This window comes from Ylistrum balloti, unplaced genomic scaffold (genome assembly GCF_031769215.1).
Source record: "Ylistrum balloti isolate Yb309-2 unplaced genomic scaffold, AGI_CSIRO_Ybal_v1 Utg369730, whole genome shotgun sequence".
NCBI lineage: Eukaryota > Metazoa > Mollusca > Bivalvia > Pectinida > Pectinidae > Ylistrum > Ylistrum balloti.
The window spans coordinates 1,165,310-1,191,914 of NW_026781945.1; the positions used below are offsets into that span (position 1 = coordinate 1,165,310).

The 26,605-nt window shown below is 38.1% G+C and overlaps 3 protein-coding genes across 7 annotated transcripts in view; all 3 read right to left on the reverse strand.

The window, feature by feature from the left end:
- Positions 1 to 923: 923 nt before the first annotated feature.
- LOC132565728 (zinc finger protein 728-like) lies at positions 924 to 7,678 on the reverse strand. The gene is made up of 2 exons (XM_060230467.1): positions 7,611 to 7,678; positions 924 to 1,892 (listed from the first exon to the last, which is right to left on the reverse strand). The coding sequence occupies exon 2, from the start codon at positions 1,822 to 1,824 to the stop codon at positions 1,369 to 1,371; it is 456 nt and encodes a 151-aa protein (XP_060086450.1). The 5' UTR covers positions 1,825 to 1,892; positions 7,611 to 7,678; the 3' UTR covers positions 924 to 1,368.
- Positions 7,619 to 8,149, reverse strand: LOC132565675 (gastrula zinc finger protein XlCGF32.1-like). Its single transcript, XM_060230371.1, has one exon. The coding sequence runs from the start codon at positions 8,147 to 8,149 to the stop codon at positions 7,619 to 7,621; it is 531 nt and encodes a 176-aa protein (XP_060086354.1).
- Positions 8,150 to 12,266: 4,117 nt separating this feature from the next.
- The window catches only part of LOC132565723 (myoneurin-like), a 70,746-nt gene continuing 56,407 nt past the window's right edge, over positions 12,267 to 26,605 (reverse strand). Inside the window, exons 5-6 of one of the 5 annotated variants that reach the window (XM_060230460.1) lie at positions 18,711 to 19,118; positions 17,848 to 17,932 (exon numbers count right to left, since the gene is read on the reverse strand). In XM_060230460.1, the coding sequence (XP_060086443.1) occupies positions 18,712 to 19,118 (407 nt within the window). In that variant the 3' untranslated portion in view covers positions 17,848 to 17,932; position 18,711. Of the gene's footprint in view, positions 13,675 to 15,508; positions 17,933 to 18,710; positions 19,119 to 19,234; positions 20,782 to 24,196; positions 24,805 to 26,605 lie in introns of those variants that run through there. The other 4 variants (XM_060230427.1, XM_060230454.1, XM_060230428.1 and 1 more) reach the window with 4 other exon arrangements.

The following is a 26,605-nucleotide window of genomic DNA, read 5'->3' on the forward strand; positions in this document are numbered from 1 at the left end:
ACCAGACATCTTTGTAAAGTAAACATCCCGTTCATACATTGTCGTGTCTGGTTTTTGTCAGCTTGTTATCTGTATGGATTTAGCAATGGAGGTTGAATATGTATGGACAATATGCCTTAGGTGCATGCCATGCAAGTCCACTTCAGGGCTGAATTTTGTCCAAATCATTGAGTTGATATTATTCCCAATAAAACTAATAATATTTAGCATATATCATTTAACTGATGTGTATATTTTTTATCAAAGCAAGGAGAGGACTTTAAAGGCCATGGCTGTTGCCCAATTCCTTTTATTAGTAAAATCGTGAAAATGAAACATTCTGAAATAAAAAAAAGCAACGCTCTATATCAGGATGAAGTAGTGAGAGGAGACACACCGGTCAAATTCTACACCTGGATGACATGGTGAGGGGAGACACACCAGTCAAATTCTACACCTGGATGACATGAGAGGGGAGACACACAAGCCAAGCTCTCTACACCAGGATGACATAGTGAGGGGAGACACACAAGCCAAGCTCTACACCAGGATGACATAGTGAGAGGAGACACACAAGCCAAGCTCTACACCAGGATGACATAGTGAGAGGAGACACACAAGCCAAGCTCTCTACACCAGGATGACATGAGAGGGGAGACACACAAGCCAAGCTCTACCTCAGGATGACATAGAGAGAGGAGACACACAAGCCAAGCTCTACATCAGGATGACATGAGAGGGGAGACACACAAGCCAAGCTCTCTACAAGGATGACCTGGTGAGGGGAGACACACAAGCCAAGCTCTCTACAAGGATGACCTGGTGAGGGGACACACAAACCAATTGTTTTTTCTTCACTTTTAAACATATACAACAAACTAATATTTATATGTTATACCTATATACAATATATAGGTTACGGAGAAAAATTGTGGTCTGCAATTATCTCTGATGAATATTTTATATATCACTTAATAGTTCCCATCATACAAATAATATATACATATATGTTTACATTTTCACATATGTTTTGTTTAGATTTCACAGAAAAAAAAAAAAAATTAGTTCTTAATCAACTCAAATCTTTTCCTTTTCCGACTTTTAGACAAACTTTGTACAGAAATTACCAAATGTTGTTGTGTTGACCTGCATAGCTGTAATAGGGACATCTGAATTTCCCAATCCAACGTCCAGGTAACTGACAATTACACAAACATGTGTTTGGAATGACTTTTGTGAATTTGGAGAAACAAGATCTAAATTTGAGTCATAACTGGTCATATCCTTCACTACTAAGTAATGTTAAATAAAAACAATGACCTTGACGTAAAATCTGGGGACAGACTTGAAAACCTTACAACGTCTAATCACTTGACAAATTGAACATGTTCAGTATTTGATGAAAATGTCCTGATCTGAGGCATCATTGGGCTGTTGGTAGAGACATACATGGTCCCGATACGGCTTTTTATGTTTGTATCGGCGCCCACACCTATTGCACACAAATGGTCGCTCATTTGAGTGGCTGCGTTTATGGACGAGTAGACGGCTGTTACAGGAGAATGATTTGCCACAGACATCACATTTGTGGGCACCTGTGCCGTGGTTTGTCTTGTTGTGGTCGTTGAAGCCAGAGTAAGATTTGAAAGCTTTACCACAATCAAAACAGAAATGGTAAAACTGGTTGCCATGCATACCTAGCATGTGATTTTTGAGTGTTTCTCGGCTGGTAAAGCGAATGTCACACAGAGCACAACGATGCAGTGTCTCCTTGTGGAACAGGACATGGTTTGCCAAGCGTTTCTGTGATTTGAATGGCACGTTACATATTGGACAGAAGTACATCTCAGCCACTGATTCGGTTTCTTCCACTGAGACATCAGGTGCACTCTTCACGTCCTCATCAGCCCCGACTGTAAAAGAGAACCGCAGGCTAGAATGAGGTCAAAACAACATTTCTTTATATACAGCTTATAATAACTTATGAAAATATTATAAAGCTTTAATATACTTAGCTTAAATAACTTAAAATAATGTTGTCAAACTTCTATATACACAGCTTATGTCAAAGTTATATGGAGTTTATACATCTATTTATATACTTAAGGTCTATCTACAGTAAATATGAAGTATGTATCTGTATAGTATAATTGATTGTTTTACAAGTTTACAATATGTACCTGCAAGTCACATATGTACAATTAGAAGCGAGTTTATCTTACGATGATCAGAACAATCTTTAAAATTCATTCCATTTTTAAAGCATTTAAACAGGTGTAAATACTTTCCCCAAAATTTTCTGCTCAACCAACATCTGTAAAGTAACAGACTGGGATGAGAGACTTCTGCCTCATTGTATGCTGAACAGGAGATATAATTTTCTTTGTGACATTAATCTGAGCATTCTTAACAGTAAGAATCATTACAGTAAATCAGAAACATAACGGTTCACTGATAGTCAATATCTGACATCATTAGGATCAAACAGGAAACCGTTCACTGATAGTCAATATCTGACATCATTAGGATCAAACAGGAAACCGTTCACTGATAGTCAATATCTGACATCATTAGGATCAAACAGGAAACCGTTCACTGATAGTCAATATCTGACATCATTAGGATCAAACAGGAAACCGTTCACTGATAGTCAATATCTGACATCATTAGGATCAAACAGGAAACCGTTCACTGATAGTCAATATCTGACATCATTAGGATCAAACAGGAAACCGTTCACTGATAGTCAATATCTGACATCATTAGGATCAAACAGGAAACCGTTCACTGATAGTCAATATCTGACATCATTAGGATCAAACAGGAAACCGTTCACTGATAGTCAATATCTGACATCATTAGGATCAAACAGGAAACCGTTCACTGATAGTCAATATCTGACATCATTAGGATCAAACAGGAAACCGTTCACTGATAGTCAATATCTGACATCATTAGGATCAAACAGGAAACCGTTCACTGATAGTCAATATCTGACATCATTAGGATCAAACAGGAAACCGTTCACTGATAGTCAATATCTGACATCATTAGGATCAAACAGGAAACCGTTCACTGATAGTCAATATCTGACATCATTAGGATCAAACATGAATTTCCTACCACATTTTACTGGTAGCTCTCTTTCTTAACAATCTACCAAAACATACAGAAAAATCTCTCTACTACTCTTTCGAAAAAAGTTGTGAGACTGAATACATACATATTATATATCTCCCTTACCTACCTTATTGTGATAGCTGAGATTCTTCCAGATAATTAATGACCAGTAGGCCAGGTCACAACCTCAATTATAACTACATCAGAAATTTCTTACAACTTTTGTAAAAATTAAGATATTTATCAGAAAACTGAAATGTGAATGAACAGGTCCGGCACTGGTACACTGAACAGGTCCAGCACTGGTACACTGGTACACTGAACAGGTCCAATAGTACACTGAACAGGTCCAGCACTGGTACACTGAACAGGTCCAGTACTAGTACACTGGTACACTAAAAAGGTCCAGCACTGGTACACTGGACAGGTCCAGCACTGGTACACTGGACAGGTCCAGCATTGGTACACTGAACAGGTCCAGCACTAGTACACTGGACAGGTCCAGCATTGGTACACTGAACAGGTCCAGCACTGGTACACTGGACAGGTCCAGCACTAGTACACTGAACAGGTCCAGCACTGAACAGGTCCAGCACTAGTACACTGAACAGGTCCAGCACTGGTACATTGGTACCCTGGACAGGTCAAGCACTAGTACACTGGACAGGTCCAGCACTGGTACACTGAAAAGGTCCAGTACTAGTACACTGAACAGGTCCAGTACTGGTACACTGAACAGGTCCAGCACTATACACTGGACAGGTCTAGCATTGGTACCCTGGACAGGTCCAGCACTAGTACACAGGACAGGTCCAGCACTGGTACACTGGACAGGTCCAGCACTGGTACACTGAACAGGTCCAGTACTAGTACACTGGACAGGTCCAGCACTGGTACCCTGGACAGGTCCAGTACTAGTACACTGGTACACTGGACAGGTCTGGCACTGGTACACTGAAAAGGTCCGGCACTGGTACACTGGACAGGTCCAGCACTGGTACACTGGACAGGTCCAGCACTGGTACACTGAAAAGGTCCAGCACTGGTACACTGAAAAGGTCCAGTACTAGTACACTGGACAAGTCCAGCACTGGTACACTGGTACACTGAACAGGTCCAGTGCTAGTACACTGGACAGGTCTAGCATTGGTACCCTGGACAGGTCCAGCACTGGTACACTAAAAAGGTTCAGCACTGGTACACTGAACAGGTCCAGCACTGGTACACTGAACAGGTCCAGCACTGGTACACTGGACAGGTCCAGCACTGGTACACTGGTACACTGAACAGGTCCAGTACTAGTACACTGGTACACTGAACAGGTCCAGTACTAGTACACTGAACAGGTCCAGCACTATACACTGGACAGGTCCAGCACTAGTACACTGGACAGGTCTAGCATTGGTACCCTGGACAGGTCTAGCATTGGTACCCTGGACAGGTCCAGCACTAGTACACTGAACAGGTCTAGCATTGGTACCCTGGACAGGTCCAGCACTAGTACACTGAACAGGTCCAGCACTAGTACACTGAACAGGTCCAGCACTATACACTGGACAGGTCTAGCATTGGTACCCTGGACAGGTCCAGCACTAGTACACAGGACAGGTCTAGCATTGGTACCCTGGACAGGTCCAGCACTAGTACACTGAACAGGTCCAGCACTAGTACACTGAACAGGTCCAGCACTATACACTGGACAGGTCTAGCATTGGTACCCTGGACAGGTCCAGCACTAGTACACTGGACAGGTCTAGCATTGGTACTCTGGACAGGTCCAGCACTAGTACACTGAACAGGTCCAGCACTAGTACACTGGACAGGTCTAGCATTGGTACCCTGGACAGGTCTAGCATTGGTACCCTGGACAGGTCCAGCACTAGTACACTGGACAGGTCTAGCATTGGTACCCTGGACAGGTCCAGCACTAGTACACTGAACAGGTCCAGCACTAGTACACTGGACAGGTCTAGCATTGGTACCCTGGACAGGTCTAGCATTGGTACCCTGGACAGGTCCAGCACTAGTACACTGAACAGGTCCAGCACTACTACACTGGACAGGTCTAGCATTGGTACCCTGGACAGGTCTAGCATTGGTACCCTGGACAGGTCTAGCACTAGTACACTGAACAGGTCCAGCACTAGTACACTGGACAGGTCTAGCATTGGTACCCTGGACAGGTCTAGCATTGGTACCCTGGACAGGTCCAGCACTAGTACATTGAACAGGTCCAGCACTACTACACTGGACAGGTCTAGCATTGGTACCCTGGACAGGTCTAGCATTGGTACCCTGGATAGGTCTAGCATTGGTACCCTGGACAGGTCCAGCACTAGTACACTGAACAGGTCCAGCACTTGTACACTGGACAGGTCTAGCATTGGTACCCTGGACAGGTCTAGCATTGGTACCCTGGATAGGTCTAGCATTGGTACCCTGGACAGGTCCAGCACTAGTACACTGAACAGGTCCAGCACTTGTACACTGGACAGGTCTAGCATTGGTACCCTGGACAGGTCTAGCATTGGTACCCTGGACAGGTCCAACAAGTAACAAAACACCCCATAATAATGTTTGGAAGATATACATAATATGTCATACTTATTGTAGAACTTGTATATAATACTAATTGCATGACTGGTATATAACACATATTGCAGAACCTGTAGGTAATACTTATTGAAGGACTTGTACATAATACTGTCTTACATGACTTGTATGTAATACCTATTGTATGACTTGTATGTAATACCTATTGTATGACTTGTATGTAATACCTATTGTATGACTTGTATGTAACACCTATTGTATGACTTGTATGTAATACCTATTGTATGACTTGGATGTAATACCTATTGTATGACCTGTATGTAATACCTATTGTATGACTTGGATGTAATACCTATTGTATGACTTGTATGTAATACCTATTGTATGACTTGTATGTAATACCTATTGTATGACTTGTATGTAATACTTACTGTATGACTTGTATGTAACGCCTATTGTATGACTTGTATGCAATACCTATTGTATGACTTGTATGTAATACCTATTGTATGACTTGTATGTAATACCTATTGTATGACTTGTATGTAATACCTATTGTATGACTTGTATGCAATACCTATTGTATGACTTGTATGTAATACCTATTGTATGACTTGTATGTAATAACTATTGTATGACTTGTATGTGATACCTATTGTATGACTTGTATGTAATACCTATTGTATGACTTGTATGTAATACCTATTGTATGACTTGTATGTAATACCTATTGTATGACTTGTATGTAATACCTATTGTATGACTTGTATGTAATACCTATTGTATGACTTGTATGTAATACCTATTGTATGACTTGTATGTAATACCTATTGTATGATTTGTACATAATACTGTCTTTCATGACTTGTATGTAATCATTATTGTATGATTTGTATGTAATACCTATTGTATGACTTGTATGTAATACCTATTGTATGACTTGGATTGTATATGACTTAGATGTAATACCTATTGTATGACTTGTATGTAATACCTATTGTATGACTTGTATGTAATACCTAATATCTATTGTATGACTTGTATGTAATACCTATTGTATGACTTGTATGTAATAACTATTGTATGACTTGTTGTAATACCTATTGTATGACTTGTATGTAATACCTATTGTATGACTTGTATGTAATACCTATTTTATGACTTGGATGTAATACCTATTGTATGATTTGTATGTAATACCTATTGTATGACTTGGATTGTATGACTTAGATATAATACCTATTGTATGACTTGTATGTAATACCTATTGTATGACTTGGATTGTATGACTTAGATGTAATACCTATTGTATGACTTGTATGTAATACCTATTGTATGACTTGGAATATCTATTGTATGATTTGTATGTAATACCTATTGTATGACTTGTATGTAATACCTATTGTATGACTTGTAATACCTATTGTATGACTTGTATGTAATACCTATTGTATGACTTGTATGTAATACCTATTGTATGACTTGTATGTAATACCTATTGTATGACCTGTATGTAATACATATTGTATGACTTGTAATACATATTGTATAACTATGTTATGACTTTTACACCTGTTAAAGGTATCACTTAAATTAATGTACATAGAATTGTGATTTTACATATCACCTTACAAACCCCAAAACACATGGTCTTACCAAAATGTTTTAGTGTGTTATTGACATCATCACTAGACATCAGCCATTAAAGGACATCAATATGGTAAATTTAGAACCCAATATAATAAGTTTTCCATCACACTTTAGTCTAGTTAATCTCCAAACAATTCTCTAGACTTGTTCATCTCTGTTGCTATAATTCCTCTGTTTACAGATCATCCGTGTGGCACTCTTGGACAGATGAGACAATAACAATAGATACAACAGATGAAGGCTGGGAATATTCCTACTGTAACTTGTAACATTGACATGTAAGTCGGACACAACATGGAACTACCTACCATGTAACTCAATGGGGATCACTTGGATTGTAAGAAGCACCCATAGAGGGGAGACAACTTGTCTGGATGTGGGTCTTTAATCCATGTTTATGTTTGTAGGCCTTGCCACAGTGAGGGCAGATAAATGGACGCTGATGGGAATGGCTTCTCATGTGTACCACTAGACGGTTCCGTAGGGCAAATGCCTTGCCACATACCTCACACACTGGGCATTCCAACGAGGTCACGTGGTATACCTTTTGATGGTCCTTGATGCCTGCATCAGACTTGAAGCCCTTACCACACTGAAAACAGAAGTGAGTAAATTCTGTGGCATGATTCTGGATCAAATGATCCTTCAGGGTTTGTGGTGTAGGAAAGGCCTGATTTTCACAAATCCGACAAACAATTATTGGGCTTTGGTGAATGGCCTGGTGTCGGACAAGATCTTCTGGTGTCTTGCAAATCTTCTGGCAAGCAGAACAAGGGTATCTCTTCACAGTCCGCACTGGTCCAATCTCCAAACCCAGAGTGTGGTCCTCCTCTCCCCCCGGACTCATCCCACCTAGAGGGGAGATAAAACAGAGGCCGGTAAGGGAAATAATCAATAACAGGGGAGGTAATTGGTGTCATTTTTATCAAAAATCAAAGCTGGACAGGAATATAGAAATTTGATACTCAAAAGTAATAATGTGAAATCATGTTAACAAATCTTCAATTAGTGAAGATTTGTAAATTTTGTTATCATCACACAATGTTTGAAAATAAAAATAGAAAGCATGTTTAGATTGAAGAGAATAAGAACAAAGAAACAGAAAAGTGTGGATACCACTTCACTATACAGTACAGCCCTTTTAATCTGACGTTTTCTAAAAGTGAAATCATACAGTTGTATTATTATATTGACTCCCATTGTGCTTACTTATAGTATCATTTGGATGCCACTGTGTTCCTCTCAGAAGTCAGATTGACAATGAAGGGTTAAATAAAGTGAAAAATACATGACCTCTATACAAAAACCTTAAATAGAAAAACTCCAAAAAATCCCTTAAGGTGGTCCTTTTATCAATGTAGTTAACTTGAACTCATGTGGACTCCTCACAGAGGTGGTCTTTTTACAGATGTGGTCTCTTATTATACATTGTAGATATGGTACCTTATAGACATCTTACTAGAGAGGTGGTCTTATTATACATTGTAGATATGGTACCTTATAGACGTCTTATTAGAGAGGTTGTCTCATTAGAGAGGTGGTCTTATTATACAGGTGGTGTCTTTATAGATATGGTTTTATAAAACAATGATATCTTATGATAAATAGGGTCCCTTTATAGAAGTGGTCTCTTTACAGAGGTGGTCTAAATATTGATATGGTCTCACTATTGAGGTGGTCTCATCAAAGATGTGGTCTTATTATAGAGGTTGACATATTATAGGCATCATCTCATCATAAATGTTATTATAGATGTGGTCCCTTTGTAGGGAATGTATCATGGTAGATGGGGTTTAATCATTGAGGTGGTCTCATTATGGAGGTAGTCACATTATAAATGTGGTCTATTTATTAATGTTGACTTATTATAGTTGTATCTTGTTAGAGAAGTGGATTTTGTGTGGTAACAAAATTAACACAAAGACATTACTGAGGTGTTGTGTGGTAGTTTATAAACAGATATGTTGATGTATTACTAAGGTGTTGTGTGGTAGTTTATAAACAGATGTATACATTACTGAGGTGTTGTGTGGTAGTTTATAAACAGATGTAGACATTACTGAGGTGTTGTGTGGTAGTTTATAAACAGATGTATACATTACTGAGGTGTTGTGTGGTAGTTTATAAACAGATGTATACATTACTGAGGTGTTGTGTGGTAGTTTATAAACAGATGTATACATTACTGAGGTGTTGTGTGGTAGTTTATAAACAGATGTATACATTACTGAGGTGTTGTGTGGTAGTTTATAAACAGATGTATACATTACTGAGGTGTTGTGTGGTAGTTTATAAACAGATGTATACATTACTGAGGTGTTGTGTGGTAGTTTATATACAGATATGTAGATGTAGACATTACTGAGGTGTTGTGTGGTAGTTTATAAACAGATGTATACATTACTGAGGTGTTGTGTGGTAGTTTATATACAGATATGTAGATGTATACATTACTGAGGTGTTGTGTGGTAGTTTATATACAGATATGTAGATGTAGACATTACTGAGGTGTTGTGTGGTAGTTTATAAACAGATATGTAGACATTACTGAGGTGTTGTGTGGTAGTTTATATACAGATATGTAGATGTAGACATTACTGAGGTGTTGTGTGGTAGTTTCTAAACAGATATGTAGATGTATACATTACTAAGGTGTTGTGTGGTAGTTTATAAACAGATATGTAGATGTAGACATTACTGAGGTGTTGTGTGGTAGATTATAAACAGATATGTAGACATTACTGAGGTGTTGTGTGGTAGTTTATATACAGATATGTAGATGTAGACATTACTGAGGTGTTGTGTGGTAGTTTATAAACAGATATGTAGATGTAGACATTACTGAGGTGTTGTGTGGTAGTTTATAAACAGATGTATACATTACTGAGGTGTTGTGTGGTAGTTTATAAACAGATGTATACATTACTGAGGTGTTGTGTGGTAGTTTATATACAGATATGTAGATGTAGACATTACTGAGGTGTTGTGTGGTAGTTTATAAACAGATATGTAGATGTATACATTACTGAGGTGTTGTGTGGTAGTTTATAAACAGATATGTAGATGTATACATTACTGAGGTGTTGTGTGGTAGTTTATATACAGATATGTAGATGTAGACATTACTGAGGTGTTGTGTGGTAGTTTATAAACAGATACGTAGATGTAGACATTACTGAGGTGTTGTGTGGTAGTTTATATACATATATGTAGATGTAGACATTACTGAGGTGTTGTGTGGTAGTTTATAAACAGATATGTAGATGTATACATTACTGAGGTGTTGTGTGGTAGTTTATAAAACAGATATGTAGATGTATACATTACTGAGGTGTTGTGTGGTAGTTTATAAAACAGATATGTAGATGTAGACATTACTGAGGTGTTGTGTGGTAGTTTATAAACAGATATGTAGATGTATACATTACTGAGGTGTTGTGTGGTAGTTTATAAAACAGATATGTAGATGTAGACATTACTGAGGTGTTGTGTGGTAGTTTATAAACAGATGTAGACATTACTGAGGTGTTGTGTGGTAGTTTATCAACAGATATATAGATGTTATACATTACTGAGGTGTTGTGTGGTAGTTTATAAACAGATATGTAGATGTATATATTACTGAGGTGTTGTGTGGTAATTTATACACAGATATGTAGATGTATACATTACTGAGGTGTTGTGTGGTAGTTTATAAACAGATACGTAGATGTAGACATTACTGAGGTGTTGTGTGGTAGTTTATAAACAGATGTAGACATTACTGAGGTGTTGTGTGGTAGTTTATAAACAGATATGTAGATGTATACATTACTGAGGTGTTGTGTGGTAGTTTATATACAGATATGTAGATGTATACATTACTGAGGTGTTGTGTGGTAGTTTATAAACAGATACGTAGATGTAGACATTACTGAGGTGTTGTGTGGTAGTTTATATACATATATGTAGATGTAGACATTACTGAGGTGTTGTGTGGTAGTTTATAAACAGATCTGTAGATGTAGACATTACTGAGGTGTTGTGTGGTAGTTTATAAACAGATATGTAGACATTACTGAGGTGTTGTGTGGTAGTTTATAAACAGATATGTAGATGTATACATTACTGAGGTGTTGTGTGGTAGTTTATAAACAGATATGTAGATGTATACATTACTGAGGTGTTGTGTGGTAGTTTATAAACAGATGTAGACATTACTGAGGTGTTGTGTGGTAGTTTATAAACAGATATGTAGATGTTATACATTACTGAGGTGTTGTGTGGTAGTTTATAAACAGATATGTAAATGTATTACTGAGGTGTTGTGTGGTAGTTTATAAACAGATATGTAGATGTTATACATTACTGAGGTGTTGTGTGGTAGTTTATAAAACAGATATGTAGATGTAGACATTACTGAGGTGTTGTGTGGTAGTTTATAAACAGATATGTAGATGTATACATTACTGAGGTGTTGTGTGGTAGTTTATAAACAGATGTAGACATTACTGAGGTGTTGTGTGGTAGTTTATAAACAGATATGTAGATGTTATACATTACTGAGGTGTTGTGTGGTAGTTTATAAACAGATATGTAGATGTTATACATTACTGAGGTGTTGTGTGGTAGTTTATATACATATATGTAGATGTAGACATTACTGAGGTGTTGTGTGGTAGTTTATAAACAGATCTGTAGATGTATTACTGAGGTGTTGTGTGGTAGTTTATAAACAGATATGTAAATGTTATACATTACTGAGGTGTTGTGTGGTAGTTTATAAAACAGATATGTAGATGTAGACATTACTGAGGTGTTGTGTGGTAGTTTATAAACAGATATGTAGACATTACTGAGGTGTTGTGTGGTAGTTTATAAACAGATATGTAGATGTATTACTGAGATGTTTGGTATTTGTACACATAACTAGAACAAATTAAAACATACTAGATTTTATTACTAAAACCACATCATATAGTTTTACAAAGATACCTAAAAGTGGAAAACAAAATGAGATATATGTATAAATAAGTGGTGCTGAGGTTAGGAGTGTTAAACACATTATCTACAAACTCTAAACTTGTATACATTATTGATATAACTCCAAACTTGTAACTATCTTTATATACAAAAGTTCAAACACTTATTTTTTTATCTTTGAAATTCCAAATTGACACACAATATTAGCATCGAAACTCATACATCTATATACAAATGATTATAAACACAACCTTCAATCCATACACATAACTTTATCTATAAACTATCTATGTATATATATGTCATTATCTACAAGTTCCAAACTTCAATTTCTTCTCTCAGTTAGAATAGCACAGCAGTATGTATTTTGTAGAAACATGTACATGCTGTTTCTATATAACCCAGTCATCATACATAACTCACTGCAGACTTTTAACTGCTATTGACAGAAAACAAACATGGCCAAATATGATGATGAAAACATTTTGATCAGCTGACAAAGTGGTTGTATGTCGGAGCTGTTATCTAGCTCTGTATTAAACTGTTACTTACTTTCAGACAGGTGTTAGATGAGGATACAGTGTGTAGTTAAATATCACTGATAGTCTGTTTAGTACACATTCCTATTGACAAATGTGGAAGACAAAATGAAAAACAACAGAAATACTATTGTTTCATTACCATATGGTACAAGACATGCTGTAGTGTGCAAATACTTTTTGCACATTATCATGAACATGATAGGAATATTATACTGAGTTGAGAGAGAGATTTATTGTGGTGATGTGTTGTGACTGGTCCTATTTTTAGACGAGAATCCCACTCCCAGGCCACAGAGTTTGGTGTGACGAGAGAGATCCTGTGAGAATCGGAAACTTTTGCCACACTTGGAACACACCTCTGACTTGACAGAGTAATGGGAGCTTACATGACCTTTGTAGTGACTCAGGTGCATAAATTTCTTATCGCAAAGTTCACACTGGTAGTTGTAGCGTTGCTCGTGCACACTTTGTTTGTGCATTCGCAGACCAGTGTTACTTGTATACTTTCTGCCACAGAGGTCACATACCAGATGACCCTGACCTGTATGTTTGAAGCGTACGTGTTTGTCAAGCTGGGACTTGGTTGTATATGATTTTGGACATTTGGTGCATTTAAATGTTAGCACAGAATGGCTCTGTCTGTGTCGGGTCATCACATATATCTTATTGGTCACAAAATCACATTCAGGACATTTCATGTCTGGGCCACAAGAGGTCAAGGTCATCATCATGGTATCTGGACTGGTGGTTACTACGGACGCCATCGGTGTCTCAGAGGAAAACGTGTCCTCTGACCATTGGGTCTGTAAATAATGGGGCGGAACTTCAAAGGAACTCATTTCAGGTGTTTCTAATTTCACTTTCGGATCTGAAAAATAAATAAAAGTTTGTGGATATTAACAACATTTAACTCCATTTTGGAGAAGTGTGTAATTAAACCACTTATACTTATAATATTTCTGATCTGAAAGGTTCAATTAGGATCTTAAGGTAATATTAAAACTTCATATTTTTCCTAGTGAAATTAACAAGTGATGTTGATAATACATATACAGCTACAAAGTGTTTTAACCACACTTGAAATCTCATAATAATGACCTTTCGCTCCATAGTGTTTATACCTATAAAGTCACTTGTCACATCTAAAACCTGTCCCTTGCTGAAGGTCAGTACACTGTTACATTTTATTTGTGAAGGTCATCACTCATTATCCACCCAGACCCACAGTAATATGTCAGTATTACATCAGAAAAAGAGGTCATCCATACCTGCTGTATGAAGGTCGTGTACTTATATCCCTGTAAGAATATTGACCCTGTTTCTCTATTGGAATTAATCACATCAATAATTGAATAAATTAATGCCAATATTTTGTAACAATAAAATGCCACATCATGACAAACTTCTGCCACATTAATTTGACAATGTAATGCTACATTATTTTGACAATGTAATGCCACATAATTGTAACATTATAATGCAATATTATTGTGACAATATAATGTCATTTTATTGTGACGATGTAATGCCACATTATTTAGAAAAAATAATGCCTATGAACTCAAACTAATGAATTACATCTCCGAACTCAAACTAATGGATCACATCTCTGATCTCAAACTAATGGATCACCTGTCTGATCTCCAACTAATGGATCACATCTCTGATCTCAAACTAATGGATCACATCTCTGATCTCAAACTAATGGATCACCTCTCTGATCTCAAACTAATGGATCACCTCTCTGATCTCAAACTAATGGATCACATGTCTAATCTCAAACTAATGGATCACCTCTCTGATCTCAAACTAATGAATTAGATCTCTGATCTCCAACTAATGGATCACATCTCTGATCTCAAACAAATGGATCACCTCTCTGATCTCAAACTAATGGATCACATGTCTAATCTCAAACAAATGGATCACATCTCTGATCTCAAACTAATGGATCACATCTCTGATCTCAAACTAATGGATCACATCTCTGATCTCAAATTAATGGATCACTTCTCTGATCTCAAACTAATGGATCACATCTCTGATCTCCAACTAATTGATCACCTGTCTGATCTCAAACTAATGGATCACATCTCTGATCTCAAACTAATGAATTAGATCTCTGATCTCAAACTAATGGATCACATCTCTGATCTCAAACAAATGGATCACATCTCTGATCTCCAACTAATTGATCACCTCTCTGATCTCAAACTAATGGATCACATCTCTGATCTCCAACTAATTGATCACCTGTCTGATCTCAAACTAATGGATCACATCTCTGATCTCAAACTAATGGATCACTTCTCTGATCTCCAACTAATTGATCACCTGTCTGATCTCAAACTAATGGATCACATCTCTGATCTCAAACTAATGGATCACATCTCTGATCTCCAACTAATTGATCACCTGTCTGATCTCAAACTAATGGATCACCTCTCTGATCTCAAACTAATGGATCACATCTCTGATCTCCAACTAATTGATCACCTGTCTGATCTCAAACTAATGGATCACCTCTCTGATCTCAAACTAATGGATCACATCTCTGATCTCCAACTAATTGATCACCTGTCTGATCTCAAACTAATGGATCACATCTCTGATCTCAAATTAATGGATCACTTCTCTGATCTCAAACTAATGGATCGCTTCTTTGAGTGATGGAAGAAGTAAGTAAAACAAAAACAAAATACTCCATTTTGATTTTTAATATACAACAGTTAAAGCTGACAAAAACAGTAAAAAAAAAAGAAATTCATTCTAGGCACAAAGCTAATCATCTACAAAATAATATCCTCTTGTGAAGACTTGTATCAGTGTTATACACAACAGATGACACACAAAGGTAGTATATATATATATATTGATCAATCTTCTGGGCTCATTCTTTCAACTGCTCATTCAAAGACTAATTTCAGTTAGAAATCTTTAAATGATTTCGCTTACAACATACTTGACACAACTCACAAACTTGCTACCACAATCCACAGCGCATCCAATGCTCTTTCATAGGTAATCATACTTTCATGATTAAAGGAGCTGAGTGCAGTGGACTGGCAACAAACCTTTAAGAAAAGGGGAGATAATCAATAACTAGGAGCTATTTCCTTGTCGACCAAATGATGCTTTGAAATATATCATTTCAGATACAGAAAGGAAATACTTGAATGACTTGACAGTAAAAAAAACAGACTTTTCTCTTTCTCAAACAGGATTTCTCCTTGTATTTAGAGTTTTGTTCCTTCTTTGAGACTGATGCTTGAGTTATCAAATTTTAAAACTAGGTCACATACTTTCAAATTTTCCTCAACCTTGCAGAATCACCTTCATAGGAAAATAATCCATGTGTCCATTAAATTGCATAATGACAGATTGATATTTATAGTGAGTCAAGAGTTTGCTGGTACCGAGAAGTACTCACTCATACCAGTACAGGTAAATTATACAGAAAACAATAAAGTTAGAGCACTGGGGCTGACAATGTGAATTCTTTTACTCCCTTTTCTCTGTTTTAAGGTGAGAAGTATACAGTATGTAGGTTACTGCACGACTTCCATTCACTCTGGTCTTTTAACACCCTCACTGGCTCCTGGATGTAATAAATTCTGTGTTACTTAAAAACCATGCAATAACTTGGAACATGTGAGCAATTTTGCCCATAGAAATTCAGTAGAGACATCCAAACCATGACAACTTTGGGAGTCTTTACATGTAACAGATATTCCATCATAAAATTTTTCAATTACTTCTACACAAGGGAAAGAACTCTTGTGATCTGTTCATCAGTACAATCTTGTAAAAACTATTCAATGAGACAAGGTCACATGAAGCTGTGACTATACACATTATGCATTTTTATATACAGCAGGTAAAAACATGTCATTATCAGTCATACATGAATACTCTACATTTTGTCAAGGTCAAGGCCACATCATGATCAACACAATGATCTGCAGCATAAAGGTCAAGGCCGTACCATGTCCAACACAATGACCTACAACATAAAGGTCAAGGCCATATCATGTTCAACACAATGACCTCGGCGTAAAGGTCAAGGCCGTATCATGATCAACACATTAACCTGAAGCTTTCTTATTTACATTAGTATGACTTTCCATACATTTTACAAATTGCAGATAAGAAAACTTTTATTTCACATTTTCGAGCTGTTTTTTGTGTGTCTCAATCTCTTCCTGCAGACTTGTGTGTATCTTAATGACTTTCAATATAATTTTGCAAAAGTTTTTTGAAGGTCTCAATGGCTTTCTGCAGACTTACAAACTGCACAATTCTAGTGTAATAGTTGTTCTTATGATTCTGGAACAACAAGGCCAAAAAGGTTGTCTAGATCAGTGTTAGTAGATAACACACTTGCTTTTCATTTGGGTGACCTGGGTTCAATTCTCCAATACGATGTGAAAATACGATGTCACCTGCCTGACAACAATAGTTTTTCCCAGGTGCTCCAGTTTTCTCAGAAAAGTCTCTCACATGCTTCAATCCGGGCTGACAATGATTTCAAATTGTTGTAAAACAAATGAAGTTTTTTGTTACATGGTTTATATTTAGTGTTTGTGTGAAGCTTGAGGGCAGTATTGACACCCAGAAATCTTCCACATAGCATAGATTTAGATATACTTGGATTGGTTTTACAAATTATACTGATGTTCTTGTTTGTACAACTTTCTTTGGATTTCACAAATTACACAGATGTTCTTTATAATTTTGTTTGCGCTTGTACGACTTTCCACATACTTTACACAGAAAGGGACGGTGATCTGAATGACTAACCATGTGTGAGTTGAGATTACTTTTATGAGGGAACACCCTACCACAAATATCACACTCGTGCACATCTGCCCCATCAGAATGTGTGACCTTCCTGTGACCTTTCAATCCTCCAGCAGATTTGAAGCCCTTTCCACATTCAAAACAAAAGAGTGAAAACTCAGTGCCATGATTAACAAGCATGTGTTCCTTGAGGAGGTCGCTCTGGGAATAAGAATGGAGGCAGATGTTACAGCTATATTTCCGCACGTTCTCTTCTCCTGTCTTGTCCTTCTCCTCCTCAATTTCCCAGTCATGTCCCATCTTGTCAATCCGACTGTCTGACGCCCCTATGGATATAAACAAGAGTAATTTGACTATAGCGACAGAACAAATACACGACAACATCAACTATCTTCACTGTAAAGAGAGTAGATAATTAAAAGGTCACATGATCACAAAGTAGACATCAGCAGACATCATCTGATCACATGACCTTTATAGAACACAATGTCTGATCAAATGACTTATACAGAACACATAACCTGGTCACATTACCAAACAGCTGACATAACCTGGTCACATTACCAAACAGCTGACATAATCTGGTCACATTACCAAACAGCTGACATAATCTGGTCACATGACTGTACAGCTGACATCATCTGGTCACATGACCGTACAGCTGACATCATCTGGTCACATGACCGTACAGCTGACATCATCTGGTCACATGACCGTACATTTGACATAATCTGGTCACATGACTGTACAGTAGATATAATCTGGTCACATGACCATACAATAGACGTTATCTAGTCAAATGTACATAGACCATACAGTAGTTATTGTCTGATTGTATGACTACAAGGAGAGACCAATCAATCACATGTAGATATCAGTAGGACCTTAAAAAACATATATATCCCATTTTATATTGGAATGTGTCTATAAGGCATTGATGTAACCTGTCAATGTTCCGTTCATTGACTGTCCAATCAAGGTATTTGAGAGGACATCTACATTGATGTACTACAGTTTCATCACACTGGAGTAAACAACCTTTGTAAGTAAATAGTTTCTGTTGATAGGGAACACCACCCTAAACAGTCCAGACAAATGACTTACGCTATTCAGGGAAACACACATGGTTTCTCAGCTGATGTTTGTGTTTGAATGATTTCATACATGTAAGGCAGCTGAAGGATCGCACATCTGAATGGCGACGCATGTGAACATCAAGGTGACTTTTCCGTGCGACACATTTGCCACACACTTCACAGCTAAATTTCTGTTTGCCAGAACCATGGTAAATTTTTTGGTGGTCGCTGAAACCGCTGACAGATTTGAAGCCCTTGCCACATAGCAAACAGAACTCTTGGTAGTCATCCTTGTGGTGGGATAAAATATGTCCCCGCAAACTTTCCATGTCGGGGAAAAATTGGATAATCTTGCAGATTTGACAGGCGAACTGTGTTCTCTCAGTTTGTGTTGGTACAAACATTGACAAACCCGCACTGTCAGAGGGGGACATACCTATGGAAAACAAAAGACGAAAACGTTCTCTTAGTTAATACTTTATTACAGTAGTTGAGGTGGATATCTTAATACATGTTGTGTTTTGCTTATAGAAATACATGACATGCAAAATAAACAAAGAGCTATTAGTATTATAATGACATCTCGGCTCCATTTTGTTGTAATAGTCAATACACATTTTGAAAGCATAGCAGGGTTTATCTCCATAGAATTGGATCCAGCAGTCCTTAACTTATGATACATAGTCCACTATATGAATGAATACAACATGAATAGAACATTTTCTCTTGCCTTTCTGCCTTAAGTATGGTTAAAATGCCTTCAGCCATTCTGGAAATGAAGTTATTTTTACAAGAAGATCTGAGACGAAGGATAACCAACATTGCTTAGGAGGCACATTATGAAGACAGCTTGTTTGATAACTGTCCTTACTTCAGAAGTAGCTTTCCAGATTTTGACTCAAACCTCGCAAAAATTCTAATTATCAACCTGGAAAGCAAATCTTAGAGACTGTTCAGAAGCATGACTTTGTCAGAAGCATGACTTTGTCAACAGAAGGTGTATAAAGGTACTGTATGGTAAATCCAAACAGTGTTAGTTAGTTCAAGTGATGTAACTCAGTCTATGTATGTCCTCCTACAGTCAAGGTCAAAGTAATGTCATGAGGGCAGCTCTCCACCAATCACTATCTCTGTTTTCTCAGAGAAGGATGGATCTATAAATGAGGGCAAGTCTCCACTAGATGACAGAGCCAGGCACAAGATCAACTCTCCACCAATCACTATCCTAGCCAGAGATGAGGGCAAGTATCCATCGATCAATTGTTTACAAATTAAGGCTTTTCTGTAGACAAGTTGTAACACTATATAGCAATACAGTTTGCAGTATGGATTTTTGTCAACTTTTGCATATTTGAAACAAAGGCTATCTTTTCATGCAGTTTCTCTTTCTAAACACCTGATCATCAACACTGATCATCAACACTGATGCAACAGAGAGCAAAGATATCATGACAGAGAGAGAATAGCATCACAGTCACCTGCTTCATTCTGCATGCCTAGATATCTACTCAAATACAGATCTCACTGGATCCGCACACAGACATGTTCCTTTAGCGTAGTGGCATACTTGTAAGATTTGCCGCACTTGTCACAGGTGAATGGGCGGTCATCTGAGTGTGTATGCAGGTGATGTTTAAGACTGCTGTTGTCAATGAACACCTTGCCACAGATCTCACAAGTCTTACAGTCTACACCTCCCTGATGTACCAGCTTATCATGTTTCTTGTGTCCGTGGTAGGACCTGAACACTTTTCCACACTCGTAACAGATGTACTTGAACTGCGTCCCATGACACGACCAGACATGGTCTTGTAAGCCCTCTTTACCTTGACAAAGAACAAGGCACAATCCACAACCATAAAGGTTAGGACCAACATGGCCGTGACCTGATGAAAACACAGGTCGCTGACCTCTGTTTGATGTGGTACTGCCATGACCTTGACTTGATTGATTTGCCAGTCTTTGACCTTGCACAGCAGGCATTCCATGATCTTGAATTAAAGATTGATCCAAATATCTTGTCACAGATGGCTCGGATGACTTGACATGAGATGGTTGGAAATCCAGAGTTGGTCCTTTGATGGGAGTACTGGCATCACCTGACCAAAGACAAGGATCAAACACTATCATAACAAGCTAACACGGAAACTGTCTTAACACAACAACACATTTTATCACATAGAATGGGGCGATCATTGGTGTCGTCACTGTAATAGTCGTACATTATATCACACAGAATGGGGCGATCATTGGTGTCGTCACAATAGTCTTACATTATATCACACAGAATGGGGCGATCATTGGTGTCGTCACAATAGTCTTACATTATATCACACAGAATGGGGCGATCATTGGTGTCGTCTCTATAGTCGTACATTATATCACACAGAATGGGGCGATCATTGGTGTCGTCTCTATAGTCGTACATTATATCACACAGAATGGGGCGATCATTGGTGTCGTCACAATAGTCGTACATTATATCACACAGAATGGGGCGATCATTGGTGTCGTCACTATAGTCGTACATTATATCACACAGAATGGGGCGATCATTGGTGTCGTCTCTATAGTCGTACATTATATCACACAGAATGGGGCGATCATTGGTGTCGTCACAATAGTCGTACATTATATCAAACAGAATGGGGCGAATATTGGTGTCGTCACTATAGTCGTACATTATATCACACAGAATGGGGCGATCATTGGTGTCGTCACTATAGTCGTACATTATATCACACAGAATGGGGCGATCATTGGTGACGTCACTATAGTCGTACATTATATCACACAGAATGGGGCGATCATTGGTGTCGTCACTATAGTCGTACATTATATCACACAGAATGGGGCGATCATTGGTGTCGTCACTATAGTCGTACATTATATCACACAGAATGGGGCGATCATTGGTGTCGTCACTATAGTCGTACATTATATCACACAGAATGGGGCGATCATTGGTGTCGTCACAATAGTCGTACATTATATCACACAGAATGGGGCGATCATTGGTGTCGTCACTATAGTCGTACATTATATCACACAGAATGGGGCGATCATTGGTGACGTCACTATAGTCGTACATTATATCACACAGAATGGGGCGATCATTGGTGTCGTCACTATAGTCGTACATTATATCACACAGAGTGGGGCGATCATTGATGTCGTCACTACAACAGTCATACATTGTAAGTCAATTGTGCTGTAGAAATGTAGATGTATCACTACACTCACTGCTGTTGATTCTCATGTATAAGTCAAACCTAATACAAAATGCAGCCAGTATTTTTCTATTTTCTTCCCTTTCATCACAGCAACAAAGACTTCCTTATCAGTGTGCATCAATTGTACAGTCTAGTGATCAGTGTATCAGTTGTACGGTCTAGTGATCAGTTATCAGTGGTAAGGTCTAGTGATCAGTGTATCAGTTGTACGGTCTAGTGATCAGTGTATCAGTTGTACGGTCTAGTGATCAGTGGTACGGTCTAGTGATCAGTGTATCAGTTGTACGGTCTAGTGATCAGTGTATCAGTGGTACGGTCTAGTGATCAGTGTATCAGTTGTACGGTCTAGTGATCAGTGTATCAGTGGTACGGTCTAGTGATCAGTGTATCAGTTGTACGGTCTAGTGATCAGTGTATCAGTTGTACGGTCTAGTGATCAGTGTATCAGTTGTACGGTCTAGTGATCAGTGTATCAGTGGTACGGTCTAGTGATCAGTGTATCAGTGGTACGGTCTAGTGATCAGTGTATCAGTAGTACGGTCTAGTGATCAGTGGTACGGTCTAGTGATCAGTGTATCAGTGGTATGGTCTAGTGATCAGTGTATCAGTTGTACGGTCTAGTGATCAGTGTATCAGTGGTACAGTCTAGTGATCAGTGTATCAGTTGTACGGTCTAGTGATCAGTGTATCAGTTGTACGGTCTAGTGATCAGTGGTACAGTCTAGTGATCAGTGTATCAGTTGTACGGTCTAGTGATCAGTGTATCAGTGGTAAGGTCTAGTGATCAGTGTATCAGTTGTACGGTCTAGTGATCAGTGGTACAGTCTAGTGATCAGTGTATCAGTGGTAAGGTCTAGTGATCAGTGTATCAGTGGTAAGGTCTAGTGATCAGTGTATCAGTTGTACGGTCTAGTGATCAGTGTATCAGTTGTATGGTCTAGTGATCAGTGTATCAGTGGTACGGTCTAGTGATCAGTGTACCAGTGGTAAGGTCTAGTGATCAGTGTATCAGTGGTACAGTCTAGTGATCAGCTGTATGGTCTAGTGATCAGTGTACCATTTGCATGGTCTAGTAATCAGTACAAACAAAGTGAAAACAATGTTTCCATCTCAAATTTTAATAACAATAAAAACAAGTCTCGACTCCAGAATAAGTGTGTCAAATGATCAATTATTTACAAACTGCATCCAATCAAACCAGGCCTCCTAAACTTAACCAATTATCACATTAAATGGCATTCATGATTCACCAATCAGGAGGAAATAAAAAGCTGGAAATCAGTATCTCTGACAGAGTTTAACACAACTATCCATACAAAATAAAATCTAATGTCAACATCAATCGTACTTCAATACTGCTGTCTCTTCAACTGTATACCATTACAAGGTGTGTTATAACACCTGTATACCATTACAAGGTGTGGTGTTCTAACACCTATATACCATTACAAGGTGTGTTATAACACCTGTATACCATTACAAGGTGTGATGTTATAACACCTGTATACCATTACAAGGTGTGATGTTATAACACCTGTATACCATTACAAGGTGTGATGTTATAACACCTGTATACCATTACAAGGTGTGGTGCTATAACACCTGTATACCATTACAAGGTGTGGTGCTGTAACACCTGTATACCATTACAACGTGTGATGTTCTAACACCTGTATACCATTACAAGGTGTGATGTTCTAACACCTGTATACCATTACAATGTGTGGTGTTATAACACCTGTATACCATTACAAGGTGTGGTGTTATAACACCTGTATACCATTACAAGGTGTGATGTTATAACACCTGTATACCATTACAAGGTGTGATGTTATAACACCTGTAAACCATTACAATGTGTGGTGTTCTAACACCTGTATACCATTACAATGTGTGATGTTCTAACACCTGTATACCATTACAAGGTGTGATGTTATAACACCTGTATACCATTACAAGGTGTGATGTTATAACACCTGTATACCATTACAAAGTGTAATGTTATAACACCTGTATACCATTACAAGGTGTGGTGATATAACACCTGTATACCATTACAAGGTGTGATGTTCTAACACCTGTATACCATTACAAGGTGTGTTATAACACCTGTATACCATCACAAGGTGAGATGTTATAACACCTGTATACCATTTCAAGGTGAGATGTTATAACACCTGTATACCATTACAAGGTGTAATGTTATAACACCTGTATACCATTAAAAGGTGTGGTGATATAACACCTGTATACCATTACAAGGTGTGGTATATTGATACCTGTATATCTTTACTAGGTATGGTGATATAACACCTGTATATCATTACCAAGTGTTGTATTAAGGAACAGGTGTTACACACGTGTGATAATGTAGTGAGTTGAGGTATTTGTATGACCTCCCACATTTATCACATGTGTAGGGCTTGCTGTCTAGATGTTTCAGCTGGTGTTGTTTGAGACTACTATCATTCGGGAAGTTCCTTCCACATATCTGACACCTCTTGAAATCACCACCATCTCGATGGAGGAATTTCTCATGTTTCTTGTAGCCCTGGTAAGATTTGAACAATTTACCACACTCATAACAAATATGAGTATACTGAGGACCATGGACTTCTAAAACATGTTTACGCAAACCCTCTTTTCCTTCACATTGTAAAAGGCATTGTCCACATCCATAAATGTTTGAACCAATGTGACCTTGAACTTTTGAAAGAATTTGACCTTGGCCTTGAAGTGAAATTGCATGTCTGTGACCTTGATCTAACTGTTGTGTAATAAATCCTGTGGAAGGCATTTCATTGGCAACTGTAGACAAGGTATTCCTGAAGAAACTATCCATCAATCCCATATCCTTGATTTGACCTTGGCTCGGATCCACTGCATCACCTGACCAAAAGACAAGGTGAAATAATAACCTTCACTCGGTAGAAACACACGGATCAAACAAACACAAAGATTATAAACATATCATATTTGCCATGTATACTGACCAAGGTTTTCAAACCTATAAACTAAATATCCTCTATCAGTTTGAATAATCATTACTTCCTTCAGGTGTACACTAACACATAGTTTGGCACTGTACAATCTTATGTAAGGCTTGTTTACAGGGCAATATCATGTCAAATCTTAAGATGGTTACAAGCAAACCTTAATGTAACTATAGTCAAATCTTCGGATGGTGATGGTAAGACTAAGTGTAGTGTGACAGTCAAACCACACAGCAGAGACAGTCTAACCTCACAGCAGTGACAGTCAAACCACACAACAGTGACAGTCAAACCTCACAGCAGTGACAGTCAAACCTCACAACAGTTACAGTCAAACCACACAACAGTGACAGTCAAACCACACAGCAGTGACAGTCAAACCTAACAGCAGTGACAGTCAAACCTAACAGCAGTGACAGTCAAACCCTCACAGCAGTGACAGTCAAACCTAACAGCAGTGACAGTCAAACCCTCACAACGGTGACAGTCAAACCTCACAATGGTTAGTCAAACCCTCAAAACGGTGACAGTCAAACCCTCACAGCGGTGACAGTCAAACCTCACAATGGTGAGTCAAACCCGCACAATAGTGACAGTCAAACCCTCACAACGGTGACAGTCAAACCCTCACAACGGTGAAAGTCAAACCCTCACAATGGTGAAAGCCAAACCCTTACAACACTGACAGTAAAACCCTCATAACATTGACAGTCAAATCCTCACAACGGTGACAGTCAAACCCTCACAGCAGTGACAGTCAAACCTCACAGCAGTTACAGTCAAACCCTCACAATGGTGACAGTCAAACCCTTCAGCAGTTACAGCCAAACCACACAGCAGTGACAGTCAAACCCTTCACCCCTTCAGCAGTGACAGTCAATGCTTATAACACTAGGAAACTTTATCTTATTTCCTCATTTAAATGAAGGCAATTTCTACAAACAGTTAAACTACAGGTGATCAACATATAGAAGGAATATGTATACATTGTCATCTGACATGATCTTTTGATTCTATAAGGCCACTCCAATTTGTTATACCAACAAGAACTAACAGTATGTTATCTGTGTGCCTAATGGTCCATTGTTCAGACTTTCTATGATAATCAATAGTATATGATATGTGTTATCCAAAGTTCTAAGCAAGGTTAATTTCAAATTTCCAACATTCACCTATCTTCACTTATTTTCATGTTGGATAAATGAGTCTTTGAACTATTAATTAACTTAAGGTACAGATGAGAGTATCATTAAGGATGATGAAGAAACCTGTAGTACACATTTGTGTCTGAAGGCTTAGGATGAACTTGTAGCACACAAGTGTGTGTCCTTCAGCTTGGGATGAATTAGAAGTAAAAAGAATACAAAGGTGTGTGTCTTGGGGCTTAGAATGAAATTGTATCAGAGAGGTGTGTATCCTGAGACTTAAGATTAACATGTAGTACACAAGTGACTGTGTCCTTAGGCTACAAATTAATTTGAAGTACATGGGTGTTTGTCCTGAGGCCTTGGGGTTAACTGGTAGACACAGGTGTTTCGTCTTAAGGCTTGGAAGTAACTTGTAGATATAAGTTTATGTCTTGGGGTTTGTGGTTAACCTGTGATATACTGGTATATGTCCTGAAACATAGAATTAAATTGTTGTATACAGGTGTGTGTCCTGAGGCACAGGGGTCCGGATAAGCACTTGTCTGGTCG

What these genes read in the sequence shown, in the direction of transcription:
- LOC132565728 (XM_060230467.1), bottom strand. Translation starts at nt 1,824, where the DNA reads ATGTACTTCTGTCCAATATGTAACGTGCCATTCAAATCACAGAAACGC.
- LOC132565675 (XM_060230371.1), bottom strand. Translation starts at nt 8,149, where the DNA reads ATGAGTCCGGGGGGAGAGGAGGACCACACTCTGGGTTTGGAGATTGGA.